The 18,938-nt window shown below is 38.8% G+C and overlaps 1 protein-coding gene across 1 annotated transcript in view; it reads left to right on the forward strand.

Annotated features, from left to right (window-relative positions):
* The window catches only part of LOC150096143 (WD repeat and coiled-coil-containing protein-like), a 169,475-nt gene that overhangs the window by 36,242 nt on the left and 114,295 nt on the right, over positions 1-18,938 (forward strand). Inside the window, exon 4 of the mRNA XM_090409347.1 lies at positions 14,594-14,717. Coding sequence (XP_090265473.1) covers positions 14,594-14,717 — 124 coding nt within the window. The remainder of the gene's footprint in view (positions 1-14,593; positions 14,718-18,938) is intronic.

Genomic DNA, 18,938 nt, shown 5'->3' on the forward strand with positions numbered 1-18,938 from the left:
ATAATTCATGAATATTTCATGTTTAAAAATATGTGGCTTGGTCACTGACATTTACAACACAGATGTTATTTTGTTCAGTTTTGACAACAGAGGATACGCCTCCCATTGTTGTAATCGGCTTGCAGGCAATTTTTATGACCGGTCATAAACAGCAGTATTCCCTTTTCCGAATCACTTCCATGTTTAAAAATACACGGCTTGGTCACTGAAATCACGGAACACTTATTCACTTTTTCTGCGCAACACAATTTGGAAAACCCTGACCTGCACCGACACCATCTACTGCCACCATCACTACTAGTATGTTTTGTCGGTAAATTGAATTTTTTTTATCAAGGCCGATTTGTCTGTATGCAGGATGAAAAACCCAAGTTTCTTGGGGAAAAAACCCTGCTACTTCCATATGAAATTGGATAACTCGCCTTCAGTTGGAAAAAATCCATATAAAAACTCCTCTCATCACAACGAGAATCGAACTTAGGCCTTTTCCAATCGAAGAGCACAACATTCCTTCGTTCTTCCAATTGTGCTACGGAATCGCGCTTGTTTCCCAGCATTCGGAAACCATCACCACTAGTATTTTGCCAGCCCAGTATAAAATATTATAGAGATGATACAAACAGGTGTTAGTTCTGAAATACCCTGTTTGAGTATAATTGAAGAAATGTCATCAAAACTAGAAGTCTTTTATTATCCAAGTTATTTAGCTTTTTTTTTTTGTACTGAAAGACCACACAAGGCATATGGTGGTTTGTTTCTGGTATGGTAAGAAGTGATTTATCTTGATCTCTGCTGGAATTGGAAGAGAAGAGTGATGCCTGGTGAATGAGCTGTATCTTTAGGTGTTGTAACAGTGCCACCATCTGAATGAGAAAGTGAAAGAGAGGGATAAAAGTTGGTGGAAATGGGTGAGCAGAGGTTGCATCTGATATCCTTTGTAAGGGACCAGAAAGCATGACTTCCATTTGGATAGGAGGAATGAGAATGTAAGCCATAATTAGAGAAATTACTCACTGTGGATTTAATATTTATGTAATTTTTTTATTTAATGCATAATTTCTGCCTTAGTATCAAGGGCATCTTAATACTAAGGTACGTGATACTGATGTAAGCAGTTTGGCTGTTCCTTTAGAGACACCTGTAACATAAGGAATGATGACACAATGGACCACTTCTTTGAAGACCAGTGGCAAGGGACCCCTACAGTTATTAATGATTTTTTTGCTATAGACTTGTTAAAACTATTAGCAAGAAAGGTGGATTACATTTAATTTATTGGCTGAGACAGCAGCACTTCAGTAGAGCATAGAAAGTGAGTTCAATATACCAGAGTGAGTGAGTGTTAATGGTGCCAGGTTTTTGAGATGATGATGATGTTAATGTGAAAGAGCACGAATGTAAAATCTGATATGGATTTTCTTTCTAAGAACAGAGAAATGAAGGGCAGAGTCGGTTGTTAGCACTTTGTCTGATAATGGGTTCAAGGAAAGGTTCTATGATAGATAGCGTAGATAAATTGGGTCTTCCGTGATGAGTCTTCAGACTCCATGAAAGTGCCTGTACAATAATAATAATATAATAAACTCGAGAAGTGCAGCTTAGCATTACATAATATAGATAATGAATATAGAATTTTCTTATCATGAACCTCATTACTTCATCAGTGTTGCTTTAAGTGCAAACATTTATTTAAGGAAGGTGCTGAAAAGTTTTAGTATACTGCCCAACCTTAGATTGAAATGATTGTATGTACAAAAAAAAAAAGAAAAAAAGTCTCATTCTCCTTAGTCATCATGATTTTTATTTTATTTTTTCTGTCTTATATTGTATCTTAATGAAGCCACATCATGTGTTCACAAGGTACTGATATCATTTGAAATAATCTATTGTTAGCATTCAACCTTATTTAACTAGTTTCAAGCCATAATATTTGTAAATCAAATGTTATTATCATATCATTCCTTGTGTGTGTGTGTGTGTGTGTGTGTGTGTGTGTGTGTGTGTGTGTTAAAAGTATGTGCATTATGACACAAATACCTCTGAAAATGCGATCAGAATGTAATATATATATATATATAGTACTAGGCCAATACCCATTGATAAAACCAACAGATATCGCTCTGTTCGCTATTATATAATGTCTAACTGCTATAACATGATAATATTCTGAAAATTAGTACATCTTTCCTTACCAAGCTTATTAAAGAATTTAAGGAATTTACAACCTACACAGGATATAAATCAAATTAAACTTTAATCTATATTTCCAATATTTCGGCAACATCACGTTGCCATTTTCACAGGAACTTAAAATAAAGACACGTGCATGCAGGCACTACACACAGTAAATGAGGACGAAGCGGGAAGCTATTGTTTCTCCTAAAAGTCCTGATGGTGCCCCCAAGTGGGCTATGTAGGTATTCTTGGCCGTTGGGCTGAAGGTCTTCTGATGTAAGTCTCCCAAATTTGGGGCAGTCTCATGCAACCAAATTTGTTGAGGTTTGGGCTATTTCTTAGGGCTGAAGCTGATTTCATGAATAGCCTTTCAAATTTGAAATTACTACAGTGTATTACTGTGGCTTTCTTCCACCGTATTCTGTGGCGTGTATCCAGAACATGGTCTGCAAGACCAGAGTGGCTGTACTGGTGAAACCAGATGTAGTCTTTGTGTTCTGAAATTCTGATATTCGCTGTCTGCCTGTGTGGCCAAAGTAGGACAGCTTACAGTTGCAAGGGACCTTGTAAACATCAGGTAGGTCTAGGGAAAGTGGTTGGTCTTTAGTGGAGCAGATAAGGGATGCCAATTTTCTATAATGTCTGTAACATGAGGTCAAGTCGTTTTTTTTTAGGATTTTGGTAATTTTTTCCGAGGTGCCTCAGATGTAGGGAATGGTAATGGATTTAGAGTAATCCTTATTGTGAAGGGGGGGGGTTGTGGTTTACTGGTTTCAGTATTTTTTGGATTTTTTGAGAGGGGGGATAGCCATTGGCTGAGAAAATGTTGAGGATGTGGTTAGAGCATTGTCATTTGAACAGATAAGTTTAGCCCTACTGTGTAGTGTCTTAATAACTCCATATTGTTGTGAGGGTGGGGGTGGGATTGTTGGTGAATGTATGGGTGGGTTTTCTATAAACTGAGAAAACCATGGTTCCATCAGGCTGGCAGGTGACTAGTGTGTCTAAGAAAGGGAGGCTGTTGTTTTTCTCTTTTTCCAGGGTGAACTTGATTCTGGGGTGTTGGGTGTTTAAACGTGTTAGGAAGGAGAGGAGTGTATCAGAGCCATGTGGCCAAATAGCGAACACATCATCAATGTAGTGAAGCCATATGGTAGGTTTTTGTGGGGCAGAGTTTAAGGCTTTCTCTTCGAAAGTCTCCATAAAAAAGTTGGCCAAGGGTGGGGAGAGTGGCGAACCCATGGCTGTCCCCTCTATTTGTTTGTTGAATTTTCCTTGCCAAACGAAATAAGCTGAGTTCATTGTGAACTGAAATAGGGCTGAGATATTGGGAAGAAAGTTAGCTTGGATTAGCTGTAAGAGTTCTTTGAGTGGGACATTTGTAAATAAGGAGGAGACGTCAAAACCGACCATTATTATGTCATTATGTTGGAGTGTAAAGTTTTCTATGCTAGCTTTGAAGTGGGCTGAGTTTTTTATCTGTGATAGCGTGTGAGTGCTTTGGCCAAAATGTTTAGCTAATTTGTATGTGGGGGAATCAATGCCATCTGCTATGGGACGTAATGGCACATTTTCTTTATGTATTTTTGGGAGTCCTTATATACGGGGGGAGTTAAACGGTTTTAATGTGTTAGTGACTTCTACAGGACAAGAAGCGACCTTCTTAAGGAGCCTGTAGAGTTTTCTAATTTGTGAGTTGGTGGGATTGCACTCATTAGGGAGGTAAGTAGCCCGATCTAATAGTAGAGCATTAAGCTTACCTGTGTAATTCTTTTGGTTAAGTACTATTGTGGCGTTACCTTTATCTGCTTTGGTGATTACCATTTCTTTGTTTTTCTTCAATTCCTGCAGAGATTTATATTCCTTATTGGATATGTTGGTTTTTGGTGGTCTTGCTTTGGTGAGAACACAAGCTACATCCAGTCTAATATTGTTAGCGACGTGGTTTGGAAGATGCCAAATCCTGCATTCAATTTGGATCATTATATCCTCAGCCGGTAATTTTCTGGGAGCAATGGCGAAGTTGTGGCCACATGAGAGAGCGTTTAGTGCTTCAGGCTTCAAATTAACTGAAGAGAGGTTGACTACAGTGTTGGTAGGATGTTTTGGTTCGGAGGTCGAATTCTTTTTTAATTTCTCAAATTTCTTGATATGTCAACCTTGTACTTTTTTAAATTCTTTATCCGCAGCAGTGCATGAGATGTCGTATAAAATTGACCAAAGCTCGTGGTTTAACGCAGTGGAAAGCTCTTCTTCGAGCGCCCAAATAGCTAGGTTTGCTTCAGCTAGGAGAAAACGGATGGCGTCAATTTGTTCTCGTAGCAAGTCACTCTATCATAAAAAGTTAATAGATTACTAAGGCATGACTACCCTTCACAAAGCTATGCTGCCCCTCATAAAGTATCATATTCTTATTCACTCATTCCTGAATTATCTTTTTGACCAACTTTTCCACTACTTTTACCACCACCCGTTGAGATACTGATTGGTCTATAATTTGCTACCACAGACTTAGATACTCCTTTATAGAGAGGAATTATTGCCTGCTTCCACTCTCTTGGGACTTTGCCAGAGCCGACTCTTAAATGAACAGCCTATTCAAAAGCATTGTCATTTTCCCTGCACATTCTCTAAAAATGTGAATCGACATCCCATCCAATCCCAAAGCTCTCCTTGCATTCAGATTCTGTGATATCCTAAGACCTACAATTCATCAACCTCTGTTCTTACATCAGTTCCTGTCATCTCTGCCATAACAATATCTTCACTTGAATGATATACCCTTGCAGTATGGTCACTCAGTAGCTCAACAATTTTGCCCTCTCCACCATCTGTATTGATTAAATTTATCCTTCCATAGTCATTCTTCCTCATACTTGTCATATAATGAAAAAAAAAACTCTTTGGGATTTTTATCTGCAGGCTAATTTCTTATAATCTGATTTTACCTTCTGTACCATGCTGGTCACCTTTCTTGCCTGATCCTTGTTCATGAGTTAGCTGGTCACCTTTCTCCTTATATATATATACCCTCCACAACATTTTCTTTTTGTGTAGCTCATGCTTAGCGATACTTCTCATCCATCTATTTACTCTCCTTCCCAATTTACTCTCCCGACCTGGTATATAGTGTAGTATTGCTTCCTCCAGATACCCCTGAAACATATAGAAACAATGCTCAGAAAAGTCAAAGGGGCATGATGCATCATGTATTTGTAGCTGGTATAAATTGGAGGAATATAATGCTCCGAAGTCAGTGTAAAACTGTGTCTGTATGAAATGCTGCGAGAAGGGAACTGATGGAGTTTGAAAGCAGCGTTGTGATAGGATGCCATGTTGCAGGCCTATCTGTTCTGCAAATTGTTGTCAAATTGGGCCATCCCATGTCAACAATCAGTGATACTATACTGAGATGGAAGTGTAAGGAGTCAACTGCAAGTGCTATCTGCAGTGGACCACCTACCATACTCACTGAATATGACTGTAGAGTGCTATGAAAGAAAATATGTAAAAATTACCATTTTTTGACTGACACATTGAATGTGAAGTTCCGAGTATCGACTGGAAAACGAATCATTCAGAACCAAGGTTCACCATGGTAGGACCACAATATACAAGCTCCTACATTACCTGAACCAAAATGCAGTGTCATCTCAGTAGTGCAAAGAGTGTGTATACAGTAGGACGTAGAAACTTAGAAAGCTGTATTATACAGTGACGAATCATGCTACACACACTCTACCATGTAGATGGTCAGGCGTTGGTGCGGTGGATGTCCAGTGAACATTTCTTACCAGAGTGCGTAACCCCAACTATGAAATTCGGAGGTGGCAGTGTGATGGCATGATCCTGTTTTTTCTGGTTTAGCCTTAGAACTTGGTTTCTGGTTTAGCCACAGACATTGAACTTCAAGAGGTATCTGAGCATTCTGGACAATGCAATGCAATGCTTCGTACTTGGTGGCATTTCTACAAACTGCTGCTGCTGTAACTGTATGGTATGTAGACATGTCTATATCTATATGTTCACTGGGCATCCATAGATGTCGTATGGTCGCTCCGATGCTCGGTGATGTGCCACACCAGGCTTTGCCATGTATGAGGGTGGTCTGAAAAGTTCTTGGCCTCGATCATAGATGGCAACATTATTGGCACGATTTTTTTCTAAGTTGGTACATCTATCATAAGCATCCATGTGAAATTGCAAGTCATTCTGTGAAGTAGTTTGTTTTATACAGCTGTGTGAAAGAAAAGTATTGTCTGTATTCCTTGAAATGGATAAAATTGAGTATTGCAGTTATAAAATTCTTTGTAAAAGAAGATTTAACGAAATTCATTCGAAGTTCATAAAAGTTTACGGGCACTCTTCTCCTTCATTTTTGACAATTAAGGATGGTCCACATTAAGGATGATCCACATTAAGGATGTCCAAAAAGTGTAACAACACCAGAAATCATTGATTAAGTGCACAATATGGTATTGGATGACCTCTGAGTCAAAGTGTGTGGAATTGCTGAGACTATAGGCATTTCAAAAGAATGTGTAGGATATATTTTGCATGAAGAATTGCAAATGAAAAAGCTTCGCAATTCTCATCCATAGTTTTTACTATGGATGAGACTTGGATTTACCATTATACACCAGAATTCAAACAGCAGTCAAAACAGTGGACAGAAGCTGGTTGCTCAGCACCAAAGAAGACAAAGTCGATTCCATCAGCAGGAAAGGTCATGGCATCGGTGTTTTGGGGATGCTAAAGGTATTTTGTTTATTAATTATCTTGAAAAGGGTAAAACAATAACTGGGGAATGTTATTCCGATCTTTTAATCATACTAGACAAAAAAATTCGTGAGAAAAGACCCAATTTGCAGAAGAAAAAACTCATCTTTCATCAGGACAATGCACCTGCCCACAAAGGTGTTTTGGCAATGGCGAAATTAAAGGATCTGCACTATGAATGGTTGGAACATTCCACCCTGTTCCCCAGATTTGGCTCCCTCTGACTTCTATCTCTTCCCAAAACTAAAACTCTTCCTCACTGGTCAGCGTTTTTGTTCGAGTCAAGAGGTGATTGCATCTGTAGAGGTGTATTTTGCAGAACTTACTGAGAACCACTACAGGGACGGGATAATGGTGCTGGAGCATCGCTGGAATAAATGTATTAGTCCTAACAGAGGTTATGTTGAAAAATAAAAATTATTTTGAAATTATAAATTTGTTTTTTCATTGTTAGGCTGAGAACTTTTCAGACCACCCCCATAGTCCCGTGGTTTGCTTTTCTGGAGACCTCAACTCTCTGAAGATCAGTCACTCCACACACACACCATCCATTCATCCATCTCATTGATGTCTACCCCTTCCTCTTTTGTAGACATGAGCATCACCATTTTTGACTGGCTTCCACAGAGCCCTGATCTCAACCCTATTGAACATCTGTAAGATGAACTGAAGTACTGGGTGAGGTCAAGGGCCCCACAACAGCCCACCACCTCATTACATGCTTATAGGCAGAATGGTCCAAAATTCACATTGAATGCTATTGTATGCTTGTGGAAAGTATGTCCCGTAGGATTGCTTCAATCATTACAGTGAAAGGAGGTCCTAAATCTTATTAATGTGGGTGCCTGACTATTTGTTCCTGACACTGTGGCGTCTTTTGACTTCTTTCCAAGCAGTGTATTTATATATCATAGATATATGAGGAGGGTGGGGCTGATGTGTATACACACACATTTTTTGTGTATACACACACAAAAAATGTGTGTGTATACACAAAAAATGTACACACACACATACAAGGGGGAGAGGCCTGAAAAGTTCTGATAAACACTTAGAGAAAAAAGTGATATTAAAGCAACTCTTCTTATATATCCTAAAAGAAAAAGAACAAATTATTGCAATTTGATGAAACATGGGATTAAAGAGTTTTAAATATGTTCTTTCTTGTGGTTATATCAGTTGCTTTAATATCATTTTTGTTTTAGGTGTTTATCAGAACTTTTCAGGCCTCTCCCCCTTGTGCGTGTGTGTGTGTGTGTGCATGCGCACACGCATGCACACACACATATATATATTCACAAGTGTTCATTTCATTCATGCTTTGATCAGTCTCTACACAATATGTAAAAATTGCCATTTATCAGCCAACACATGTGAAGTTCCAGGTATTGACTGGAACACGAATCTGCACAAAAACATTCAGAACCAAGACTCACAACATGGATTTCCATTATAGGACCACAATATGCATCTTTTTCTTAAGTAGTACAAAGAGCATGTACAGTGGGATGTGGAAGCTTGGAAAACTATGTTATGGAGCAGCAAATCATACTTACACCCTCTACCGAGCAGATGGACAGGTATTGGTGTGGTGGATAATGCCCGGTGAATATCTCTTACCAGAATGTGTAATCCCAACTATGAAATTCAGAGGTGACGATGTGATGTAAGATCCCATTTTTACCAGTTTGGCCTTGAACCTCTGTTTGTGGCAGCACAAACATTGTGCTGCCACAAACATTGAATTAAGGGAGGCATCTGAACATTCTGGACAACGCAATGGAACTGATCGCTATCTCTTTCAGCAAAACAATGCACCATGTCATGAGGCTGCTGCTTAACTGCATGGTTTGTGGACATGAACAGCACCACTCTTGTCTAGCCTCCACAGAGCCCTGATCTCAACCCTGTTGAACATTTCTGGGATGAGCTTGTGTGTCTGGTGAGGTCACAAGATGGCTGGTCCATCATAGTCCAGGAGCTCCTAAATCTTATTAAGGTGGATGCCATGACTGTTTGTTCCTCACACTATTGTGTCTGTTGATTTCCGAGCAGTGTATTTATATATCATATATCTATTTATATATAAATATATATTCATATATAATTTATATTGTGAAGATATGTATATATTCATAAGCATTTATTTCATTCATGCTTTGATCAGCCTATATTTCTCTAACAACACAAACATTGTACATAACACGGCCTTTCTTGACTAGACAGGATAATGGTGCTAATTTACACTTTTGAATATAAATTAGCTATGCTGTCCTCCTTATGTTATACATCATAAACCTCTTTAATTGGTTATAGTACAAATTATAATTATATAAATATTATTAAGTTTAGGGTCAGGTCACCTGAGATGCGTTTCTGGTACACTGAGGACGAAAAGCTACTGCTTGAGGCAGTAAAGACAGCAAAGTAGAAGGTCTGGGAATCCTTTGGAGAAAGATTAGACTCATCCTATGCAAATGCAAACAAGGTATTCTGGTAGGCCATCTGCCACCTTCAAGGGAGGAAATTGTGCAGCAAGGGCAATTAAGGCCTCTGATGGTACATTTTTAACAACCAAGAAGGATACCACAGATGGAAAGAATACTTTGAGAGCCTTTTTAACCTGGATACCCCAGCAGCTGTGGACATCCAAGAGGTGTAGATCAGGACGATGACTAGTCTCACAGCAGAAGGAGGTCCATTTAGCAATAAAATTACTAAAATCAGGCAGGGATGCTGGTGATGATGAAATTCGGCCCGAAATGCTAAAAAAAGCCTTAAATCAAGACGCCGTTCTCTGGCTGACTCGAGTGTGTCAGGCTGCTTGGATATCTGAGCAAGCACCAAAGCAGTGGCAGACAGTCATAATAATACCAGTCTTCAAGAAGGGAGACCAGAGAGATTGCAGCAACTATCGTGGCATCTCTCTGCTCAGCCTACCGAGGAAAGTATATGCTAGGTGCTTGGAAAGAAGGTGCAGGAGCCCAGTTGAGTCAAAGTTCCAAGAAGAACAATGTGACTTTCGTCCTGGTAGAAGCACAACTAACTAAATCTTCACTTTAAGGCAAGTCTTTGAGAAATCTTGGAAATATGCCAAGAATGTCTACCCTTGTTTTGTGGACTTGGAGAAGACATATGACTGGGTTCCTCAGGATAAGCTTTGGCAAGTAGTACAGGAGTATGGAGTGGATGGCCAGCTATTAGCTGCTATCAAGTCCCTGTATGAATGCCCGGAGTTTTGTGTCAGGGTAAACAGCACAAAGTCTGAACCTTTCACAGTCTCTGCCAAGGGTGTGTTCTGTCACCCCCTCCTTTCATAATATTTATGAAAGGAGGGGGTGACAACAAGACCTCATATAGTATTGGACGTCTGCTTTTTGCAGATGACCTAGTTCTGCTTACCTCTTCCACAGATGACCTAGTTTTGCTTAGCTCTTCCACAGATGACCTCTATCGGACCCTGGATAGGTTTGTAGCTGTTTGTGCAGAAGCTGAGATAAAGATCAGTGTGGCCAAAACAGAAACATTTGTGGTCTCAGTGTACTCTACATGTGAGTGGAGTCCCACTGAGGCAGGTGGAGAAGTTTAACCACCTTACCGGCCATTATGGATCAAATACGCATCCTCATACGCTTCGTATCCATTGCATATTTCAATGTGATATCAATGGTAATACAATTTTAATATGCACTTCGCATCCATGAGAACTTTGACGTCTATAGATGTCTTGGCCGGTAGCATGGTTAAATACCTTGGGACCATATTCATAAGTGATGAAAAATGGGACATAGAGCTAGATACTCAAATTGGCTCAGCAAGCACAATATTGCGGGAGCTTGGCCATTCAATAGTATTGAAGCTGGAGTTAAGCCAGAAAGCAAAGTTGGCTGTCTTCAATACAGTTTATATTCCCATCCTCACCTATGGTCATGAGAGCTGGGTAATGACTGAAAGAATGCAGACACAAATCCAAGCGGCTGAAATGAAGTTCCTTCGAAGGGTTGCGGGGCTGACAAGAATCAACAGAGTCCGAAGCTCTGCAATTCGGGAAACCCTCAATACTCAACCACTGCTTCTCCGTGTTGAGTGAGAGATCACAGTTGCGATGGTATTGGCACCTGGTCAGAATGCCACAAGAGAGGCTTCCCCAGTAGGCCCTCTTTGCCAAGCCAGAGGGTGGGTGGCCCTGTGGAAGGCCAAGGACTTGCTGGATAAATTATATCCAAAACCTTGGGTGGACACGTCTGGGAGTCTCACCAGAATTCCTGAGCTTATTGGCAGAGGATTGTGACTATTGGTAGTCCCTCTTGCAGCTGCTGCCCCCACAATCCAATTAGGAAAGGTGGACCTTGAAAATATTATTAAGTGAAATATTGGTTGAAATGAATTAAAACCAAAGCAACTGGGGAAGCCACAAGAGAGGCTTCCCAATCCAATTAGGAAAGGTGGACCTTGAAAATATTATTAAGTGAAATATTGGTTGAAATGAATTAAGACCAAAGCAACTGGGGAAGCCACAAGAGAGGCTTCCCCAGTAGGCTCTCTTTGCCAAGCCAGAGGGTGGGTGGCCCTGTGTGAAGGCCAAGGACTTGCTGGATAAATTATATCCAAAACCTTGGGTGGACACGTCTGGGAGTCTCACCAGAATACCTGAGCTTATTGGCAGAGGATTGTGACTATTGGTAGTCCCTCTTGCAGCTGCTGCCCCCACAATCCAATTAGGAAAGGTGGACCTTGAAAATATTATTAAGTGAAATATTGGTTGAAATGAATTAAGACCAAAGCAACTAAAGCTATATGACAGTTTAATTACATAGCTTGAATTGTTCAGCCATAATGCCTATATGCTGTCTCCCACTCTTTTATACATTAAGAAAACTTCTTTGATTAGTTCGGTTTTCAAAATCAGCTCTTCTGTGAAAAATACATTTGTTTTGAGCCTCCAACAACTTTCAATATAACATTTTTGGGAACTTTTAATCTACACCACTTTATCTTTCATTTATAGAAAATGAACAGAAGTAGTCAAGCAGATTCTGGGAACAGAACTTTAAACTTTTGCTGGCAGTATTAAACATACAGAATTTATTATACATTACTGTTGTATACATATTCAGCAATAAAATTTGCAAATTTATCAGTGTGATGAATAAATGATGTATAATGTTTAATGTAATCCCTCATGCATTTTAAATTTATGCTTCAAAATATTTATTTATTGTTAATATACACATACCAGCCACTAAATCAGAAACTTTTATTTATACCAATATCTCACTTAATAATTCAAACCCAGACCTCCTTTCTCCTGAATTATAACACATGCAGTTTGGCATAGATTCCACAAGTTATTGGATTGCATCTACAACATATCAAGTGTTCACTAGACCATCCTTTAACTGGCTCAGATTTGATGGAAGAGGACTTTACTGCCAGACCTCTTTCTAACATGCCTCATACATTCTTAGTGGGGTTCAGATCCAGGCTTTGTGGTGGCCAGGGAATGGATGGCAGAAGTTGCTGTCATGCTCGCTGAACATTTCTGGTGCAGTGGACAGTATTGTCATCCATGACACAACTGTCACCTGCTGGATAAAAAGTCAGCATTGCAGGATGGACTTGATCAGCAACAATGTTCAGTTATTCCTTGGTGAACACCCAACCTTCCAGCAATATCAGGGGACCTGTTTTGTACGAACAGAACATGCCCCACACCATGACATCACCTTCAGAACCTAGAGTTGTGTTTACAAGGCAAGCTGGGTTCATTGCTTCATGCAGCTCCCACCAAACTCTGCCTACTGTCTGTAGAGAAGATATACTACTTTTTTCCAGTATTCCAGTGTCCGGTCAAGGTGTTCCTGACACCACTGTAGACGTTCTTTCTGGTTCTTCACAGAAATCATTGTTTTTTTCCATATAGGAATGGAAGCGTAAAAAGAATGAGAAAACCCAGTAAGAAGCTAAATGGTGATAGATAATAAAATATTAGAACAAGTAAATACTTTCAGAAACCTACGATGTGATTTATGATTTATCATATGTGAAAAAGGTATAGATATTAAAATATTAAATTTTGCTGAACTATGTGGCATAATAAATAATCCAATTAAACTGTCAGTACACGTAACCTGGCTATTGAATTAGAAACTTTGCAGAAATTGACAGTTTCCGTATAGGCATGCAGCTGGCAATACTGAACCTCTTCAATCCTCTGTGCATAATTCGGTGAGATATGGTCAGGAACAGCCTTCATTAAATGTGCCAGCCAATTATTGCACACAGGAAGTTCTGTTTGTCTGTACGCGCTTTCTCAGGTGACGGCAATCTTATTCCTGAAGACTGCCTTAGGTCCACAGTTACACCTCTTTGGACAAGCAATTTGGGTTATTTTTCCACTGATTAAACACCTAGGCTATCTCACCTTTTGAAAAAGCAGTCATCTCTGCTGTTTACAAAATCGTGACTCCACCCAGATGTCACTACCAATAAACTCTCTCAAAGTCTGAAAGATCCTTTGTTTTTCCCATTGTGATCAACACTATTGATGATTACTAATAATCAGCATTCTTAAATAGTTGCCTAGAACATATGCTAAAATGCTCATGGCATGTGCCAGAGCTCCTTTTGTGGAAACAGGCCATGTCATGGGAAAGCAGGGTTGACTTACAGGAAAGGCTGTATATTGCATGTCACTGCCCTTTACTGACTCAATTATAGGCAGGTGTTGCACTGTATACAGTCTTTCAGTAGCAGAACTTGAATGTTGGTTATGTGGAGAGGATGCAGAAATGTAAATTGGTAAATAGGTAGGGAAGAGATGATAATATAGAGATCTAGAGATTCTATCATGTTGATACAATTGGGATTGTTCATAAGAGTGGATTGAGATTGGAATAGGCCTAAGTTCGATTCTCGTCACGACGGGAGGAATCTTTATCTGGACGATTTCATTCGAAGGTGAGTTAGCCGATTTCATACGGAGGTAGCAGGATTTTTTCTCCCGGAAACTCGGGTTTTTCATCCTGCATACAGACAGATTGGCCCTTCAGAACACACGCAATTTACAGACAAAAAATACTAGTTGTGGTGGGCGATAGATGGCGTTGATAGAGATGATTCGATGTAGTGGTTGAGACAGTTGTAGGTATCCTCCTGCGATGAGTCTTTGGACTCCTTGGAGGTGTCAGGAATAATAATAATAATAATAATAAAAAGAGACAAAGAATGAGAGGCCATCCCTTCAAGTTTTATGAAAGTGTGATGAGCCAGGGAGTAAAAGAATTAGGTTTTTTACATGGTAAGCTGTGTGAGAGAGAGAGTGGAATACATTGCCTGAAGATGTTATGAATGTGAGGATTGCAATTGTACTTAAGGTATATTATGACAGATATGTTACTGGTTGAATCAGACTTTTTGCAAAAAGTCTGCCGAATGCCTGGAAGTTTGTTAACAATAATAAGAAAATTTGTTTTATATATAGTAAGTTAATGATAATCTATGATTCTTGGACTAGAACTGTGTTCAGTTTAAAAAACTCAAATCTGTTGTATTTCTCTAATTGAATTTTTTTTTTTAAATTGTTTTACTTTACAAGTATTTTTTTTTCTATTTAACACTTTTTTTTTTCCAACTTTAGGCTGCAGTTGGCATCCATCAAGAAACTTGTTTTATATAGTTACAAGATCAGAATTATTTGTTTATATAATTAAGGAAGATATTGACATTGTTGAAAAGATATACACTCTGGCAACTAACAAAAGGTAAATTTATATATTAAATTAGAAGAATCTAAAATCTCTAGTAGTAACGAAAGCCTGCATGAAGCACCAGATTATCCTGTGCCATAACAAACGTGTTCTGGATTTCATAAAAAGAAGTAAAAGCAAAATGAGAGCAGGAAACCCCTTATGGTTCTTGCTTTTTTTTTTTTTTTTTTTTTTTTTTTCAAATTGCTCTGATATATCATCCCTTCTTAGGGATTAGCTGAGGAGAAGGTAGGAATCAACTCCTCCCCCCTTTTCCAGACATTCTCTTTACATGTATCCATCAAATTGCTATTACTGAAGGATTTGAAAACACATTATTGTTTAGAAAGTTTTAGGCTACAAGCAACACTATTGCAAACCTTTTCACAAGGAATTATAAAATCACATACATACCATCAAGATGAACGAATAAAAACAGTATTACTGATCATTCGTCAGTTAGAATGAAGGTGAATCTGTTTTCTTTTCTTATCACCAATACTGTTAAATATAAAAACATTTCCTGAGAAAGGAATGATATTTATAATAAATTTATTTATTTATTTTATTTTTATTTTTTTCTCAAGATCATTTCCTTTAAAGTAATCAGTTTATTTGATATGACTTTTTTTTTTATCCTTTCATTCTGAAATTAAATGGTAACAGCACTTGTATGCAATTTATGGAGTTGACAGCTATCTGAGATAAAACCTTTAATAATAAAATTCTATGTTTAGACCTTTGTATTAAGATTATTTTCAGGAATATACAACTTCTACATTACAACTAGCAACATACTATGGTAAGCTGCATCACATCTAAAACTACTAAACCCACCTAGCATGACCTCTTGTGGTATGAAAAAAAAAATAAATCAGTAAAAAAATGAAATAAAATTAAAAGAATAATAGCTAACATAAAATTTATATTTAAAAAAATCCAAATATTATTAAAATTAATAACATCAGCCAATAATATTCTTATTTATGACATTGGTTTTTTTTAGACCTATGCAAACTGCAGAATTTGGTGGATAGAAGACAAAATGGGATATGATTGAGACATTATTGAAGGGTTATTATCAGATTAACACCGAGAAAATTTTTCACATGATAGAATGAAGGAATGAGATGGGGGAGGGGGGGGGAACCCTAGCAGTTGCAGAAGGACATATTAAGTAAAAGGGTAATTTTTACATGGAAAGTTGTTGGAAGTTTTTTTTTCACTTGGTTAGACTGTAATCTTGGTTAGTCTCAGTCCGCTAGAGGGCTACGTGGTGTGTAGTGTTTGCAGAGAGCTCCTGCAAAGATAAGTATTATTTTGAGGATAAATTGGCAATATTGATTTAATCTTGATGTGGTATTGTTTGTTTTTGGTAGCTTGGTGTGTCTGTGTGATTTTTGGTGTTCCGCCTTAATTAAACTAGTAGTTTAAAGATATGATTGATAGCACATGGCGCCAATGCGACGAAAAACAATGGCGACCAGGACTTTGCAATCTTTGTTCAAGAACTTTAATATAAGGGAATTCGTCCAGTGTGACGTGCGGTATGTATGCATTCCCGAAAGAGGCTGGAGTTTGGATAGATAATGATAGTGGTGGGAAACTGTGCTGAAAGTGTAAGAAAAGTGAGGAATTGAACTGTGGGTCAGGTCGTGAGATAGTTGTAGAAGAACGCCACAATGTGAGAGAAATAGTGGTTTGAGTGTAAATTGTGATGTTGTACAAGATAGCAATGAGAGCGGTGATGAAAGAGAGAGTGGAAGTAATTATAAAGAGAGGGAAAATGGTTTGAATGATGAAAAAAATGAGAAATTAGCTGTAATGAGTGAGATTGCACGGTTATGTGGAGTAATACATAGGATGAAGCGGCAGTTGGAGAGTCTGCAAAACTCTTTCCCAAGTGCCCCAGCAAACAGAAATAAACAAGTATATGATTGGGAGTGTTTCAGAAATGAAGGAAAGAGTGTTGTACAGTGACTCGTTAGTAAGAGGTGTGATAGATGAGAATTTGACTAAATCGTATTTACTGGGTGCGAAAATTAAGGATGTAAGTGAGAGTATTAGTGCACAGAAGCTGAGGGTGAAAGAAATGATAGTCGCAGCAGGAACGAATGATTTGAAAGGAGATAAATTTCATATCAGAAAGGACGAGAAAGAATTATTAGAGGTGGCGAAAGAAAAGAGTGACAGAGTTAGGATAGTGAGTCTGTTGCTGCCGTATGACAGAGAAGAGTTTAGAAGGAGGGCCATAATCTCAAATGACTTTATGCGCAGGTTATGCAGACGGTGTGGTGCGGAGTTTGTGGATGTGTGGAGTAAGAGGTGTGAGAGGTGTAAGAGGTGTGATAGATGAGAATTTGACTAAATCGTATTTACTGGGTGCGAAAATTAAGGATGTAAGTGAGAGTATTAGTGCACAGAAGCTGAGGGTGAAAGAAATGATAGTCGCAGCAGGAACGAATGATTTGAAAGGAGATAAATTTCATATCAGAAAGGACGAGAAAGAATTATTAGAGGTGGCGAAAGAAAAGAGTGACAGAGTTAGGATAGTGAGTCTGTTGCTGCCGTATGACAGAGAAGAGTTTAGAAGGAGGGCCATAATCTCAAATGACTTTATGCGCAGGTTATGCAGACGGTGTGGTGCGGAGTTTGTGGATGTGTGGAGTGAGTTTGATGGGCGAAAGGATTTGTACAAGATGGATGGCTTACATTTGAATGGATTTGGTGTGCGAAGACTGGAAAAAGTGTTGCTGAGTGAAGTGAGAGTGGATGTGCAAAATCAGGGCAACTAGAACTATTAAGGAGGGGGAGTAAGTGGATATGCAGACATCAGTGAAGCAGTTGAGTGTAAGAATGTTTATAATGTGTCCAAACCAGTACGAAGGACAAGAAATCAGAATGAGATAGTTAGTATAACGCATCAAGATAGGGGTGGGACAAATGGACCTCATCATTTCATGTATACTAATGCCAGGATTATTAGAAACAAGAAGGAAGAATTTTTGGCGTTGGTTGGCTCTTCCTGGCCACAGGTTATTGGCATTAGTGAAACATGGCTGACAGAAGATGATATAATTAGTGGGATAGAATATGTAGGGTATAGTGTGTTCAGGAGGGACAGAGAGAATAAAATGGGGGGGAGGAGTGTTATTGATGATAGCTGATGAACTGCAACCAAGGAGAATAGAAGTTGTATTGCAGGATAGTGAAAGGAGCTAATTTGAGGCTATTTGGTGTGAGATTGAGACTAACGGAACAAAATGTACAGTTGGGTGCTGCTATAGACCAGGTGATGGAATAGATGGTGGAGATATATGCATTGGCAAATTGATGAAATGAGTGGAAGGAGGGTAATTATTATGGGGGATTTCAATTATAGAAACATTGATTGGAAGGAGGAGAGGACACATGCGAAGAAGGAACTTATTTTATTCAGTTACTGAGGGATAACTATCTGACACAGCATGTAATGGAAAATACTAGGGGGTTCGAGGGTGCTTGACCTAGTAATAGCATCTGAGAATTTGACCTATTGATGAGAGTGATCATAGGGTCTTGACCTGGGAGGTGGCTAAACGTGTGGAATTTTCAATTAAGACGGTACGTGTGGAATTACCGTTCTGGTAAGTATGACAAGCTTAGGAAATTGCTTGGTTCAGTGCCATGGAATGTAAAACTGCAAGGGCTGAATGTTGATAGCGCATGGGAGGTGGTTAAGGAGCATTTGCAGGAGGTAATGGCTGACTGTATACCTAGAGTCCGAATAGTAAATCAAGTAGGGGTTAAATGGATGAATAACATCATTAAACTTGAGCTGCAAAAAAAGAAACACCGATGGAGGGAATTTAAGGAGAAAGGTGACCGGCAGGCACATGAACAGTATAAAGTGCAGGCCAGAAGGGTAACGAGTGTGGTGAGAAAAGCGAAAACAGATTATGAAAGGAAATTAGCCATGCAAGCTAAAGAGAATCCCAAACAGTTCTTTCAATATGCTGCTAATAAAAGAAAAACTGTACATGGCAGAATGAATTTAAGGAACGCGATGGTAGGGAGGTCACTGAATCAGTCTATATAGTGGAATTACTGGGTGAGCACTTTGCAAGAGTATATCATCCAGGTGATGACGTTGAAGGAATGAAGAAACCATTAGTTTATATGGGAATTGTGGTAAATAGTCTATTACAGAAACTTAATGTGAATACATCTGTGGGATTGGATTGTATATCAGCATGG

The sequence above is a fragment of the Typopeltis vanoorti genome, chromosome 19 (genome assembly GCF_054136105.1).
Source record: "Typopeltis vanoorti isolate ZY-2024b chromosome 19, IOZ_Tvanoo_1.0, whole genome shotgun sequence".
In the NCBI taxonomy this organism is placed as follows: Eukaryota; Metazoa; Arthropoda; class Arachnida; order Uropygi; family Thelyphonidae; genus Typopeltis; species Typopeltis vanoorti.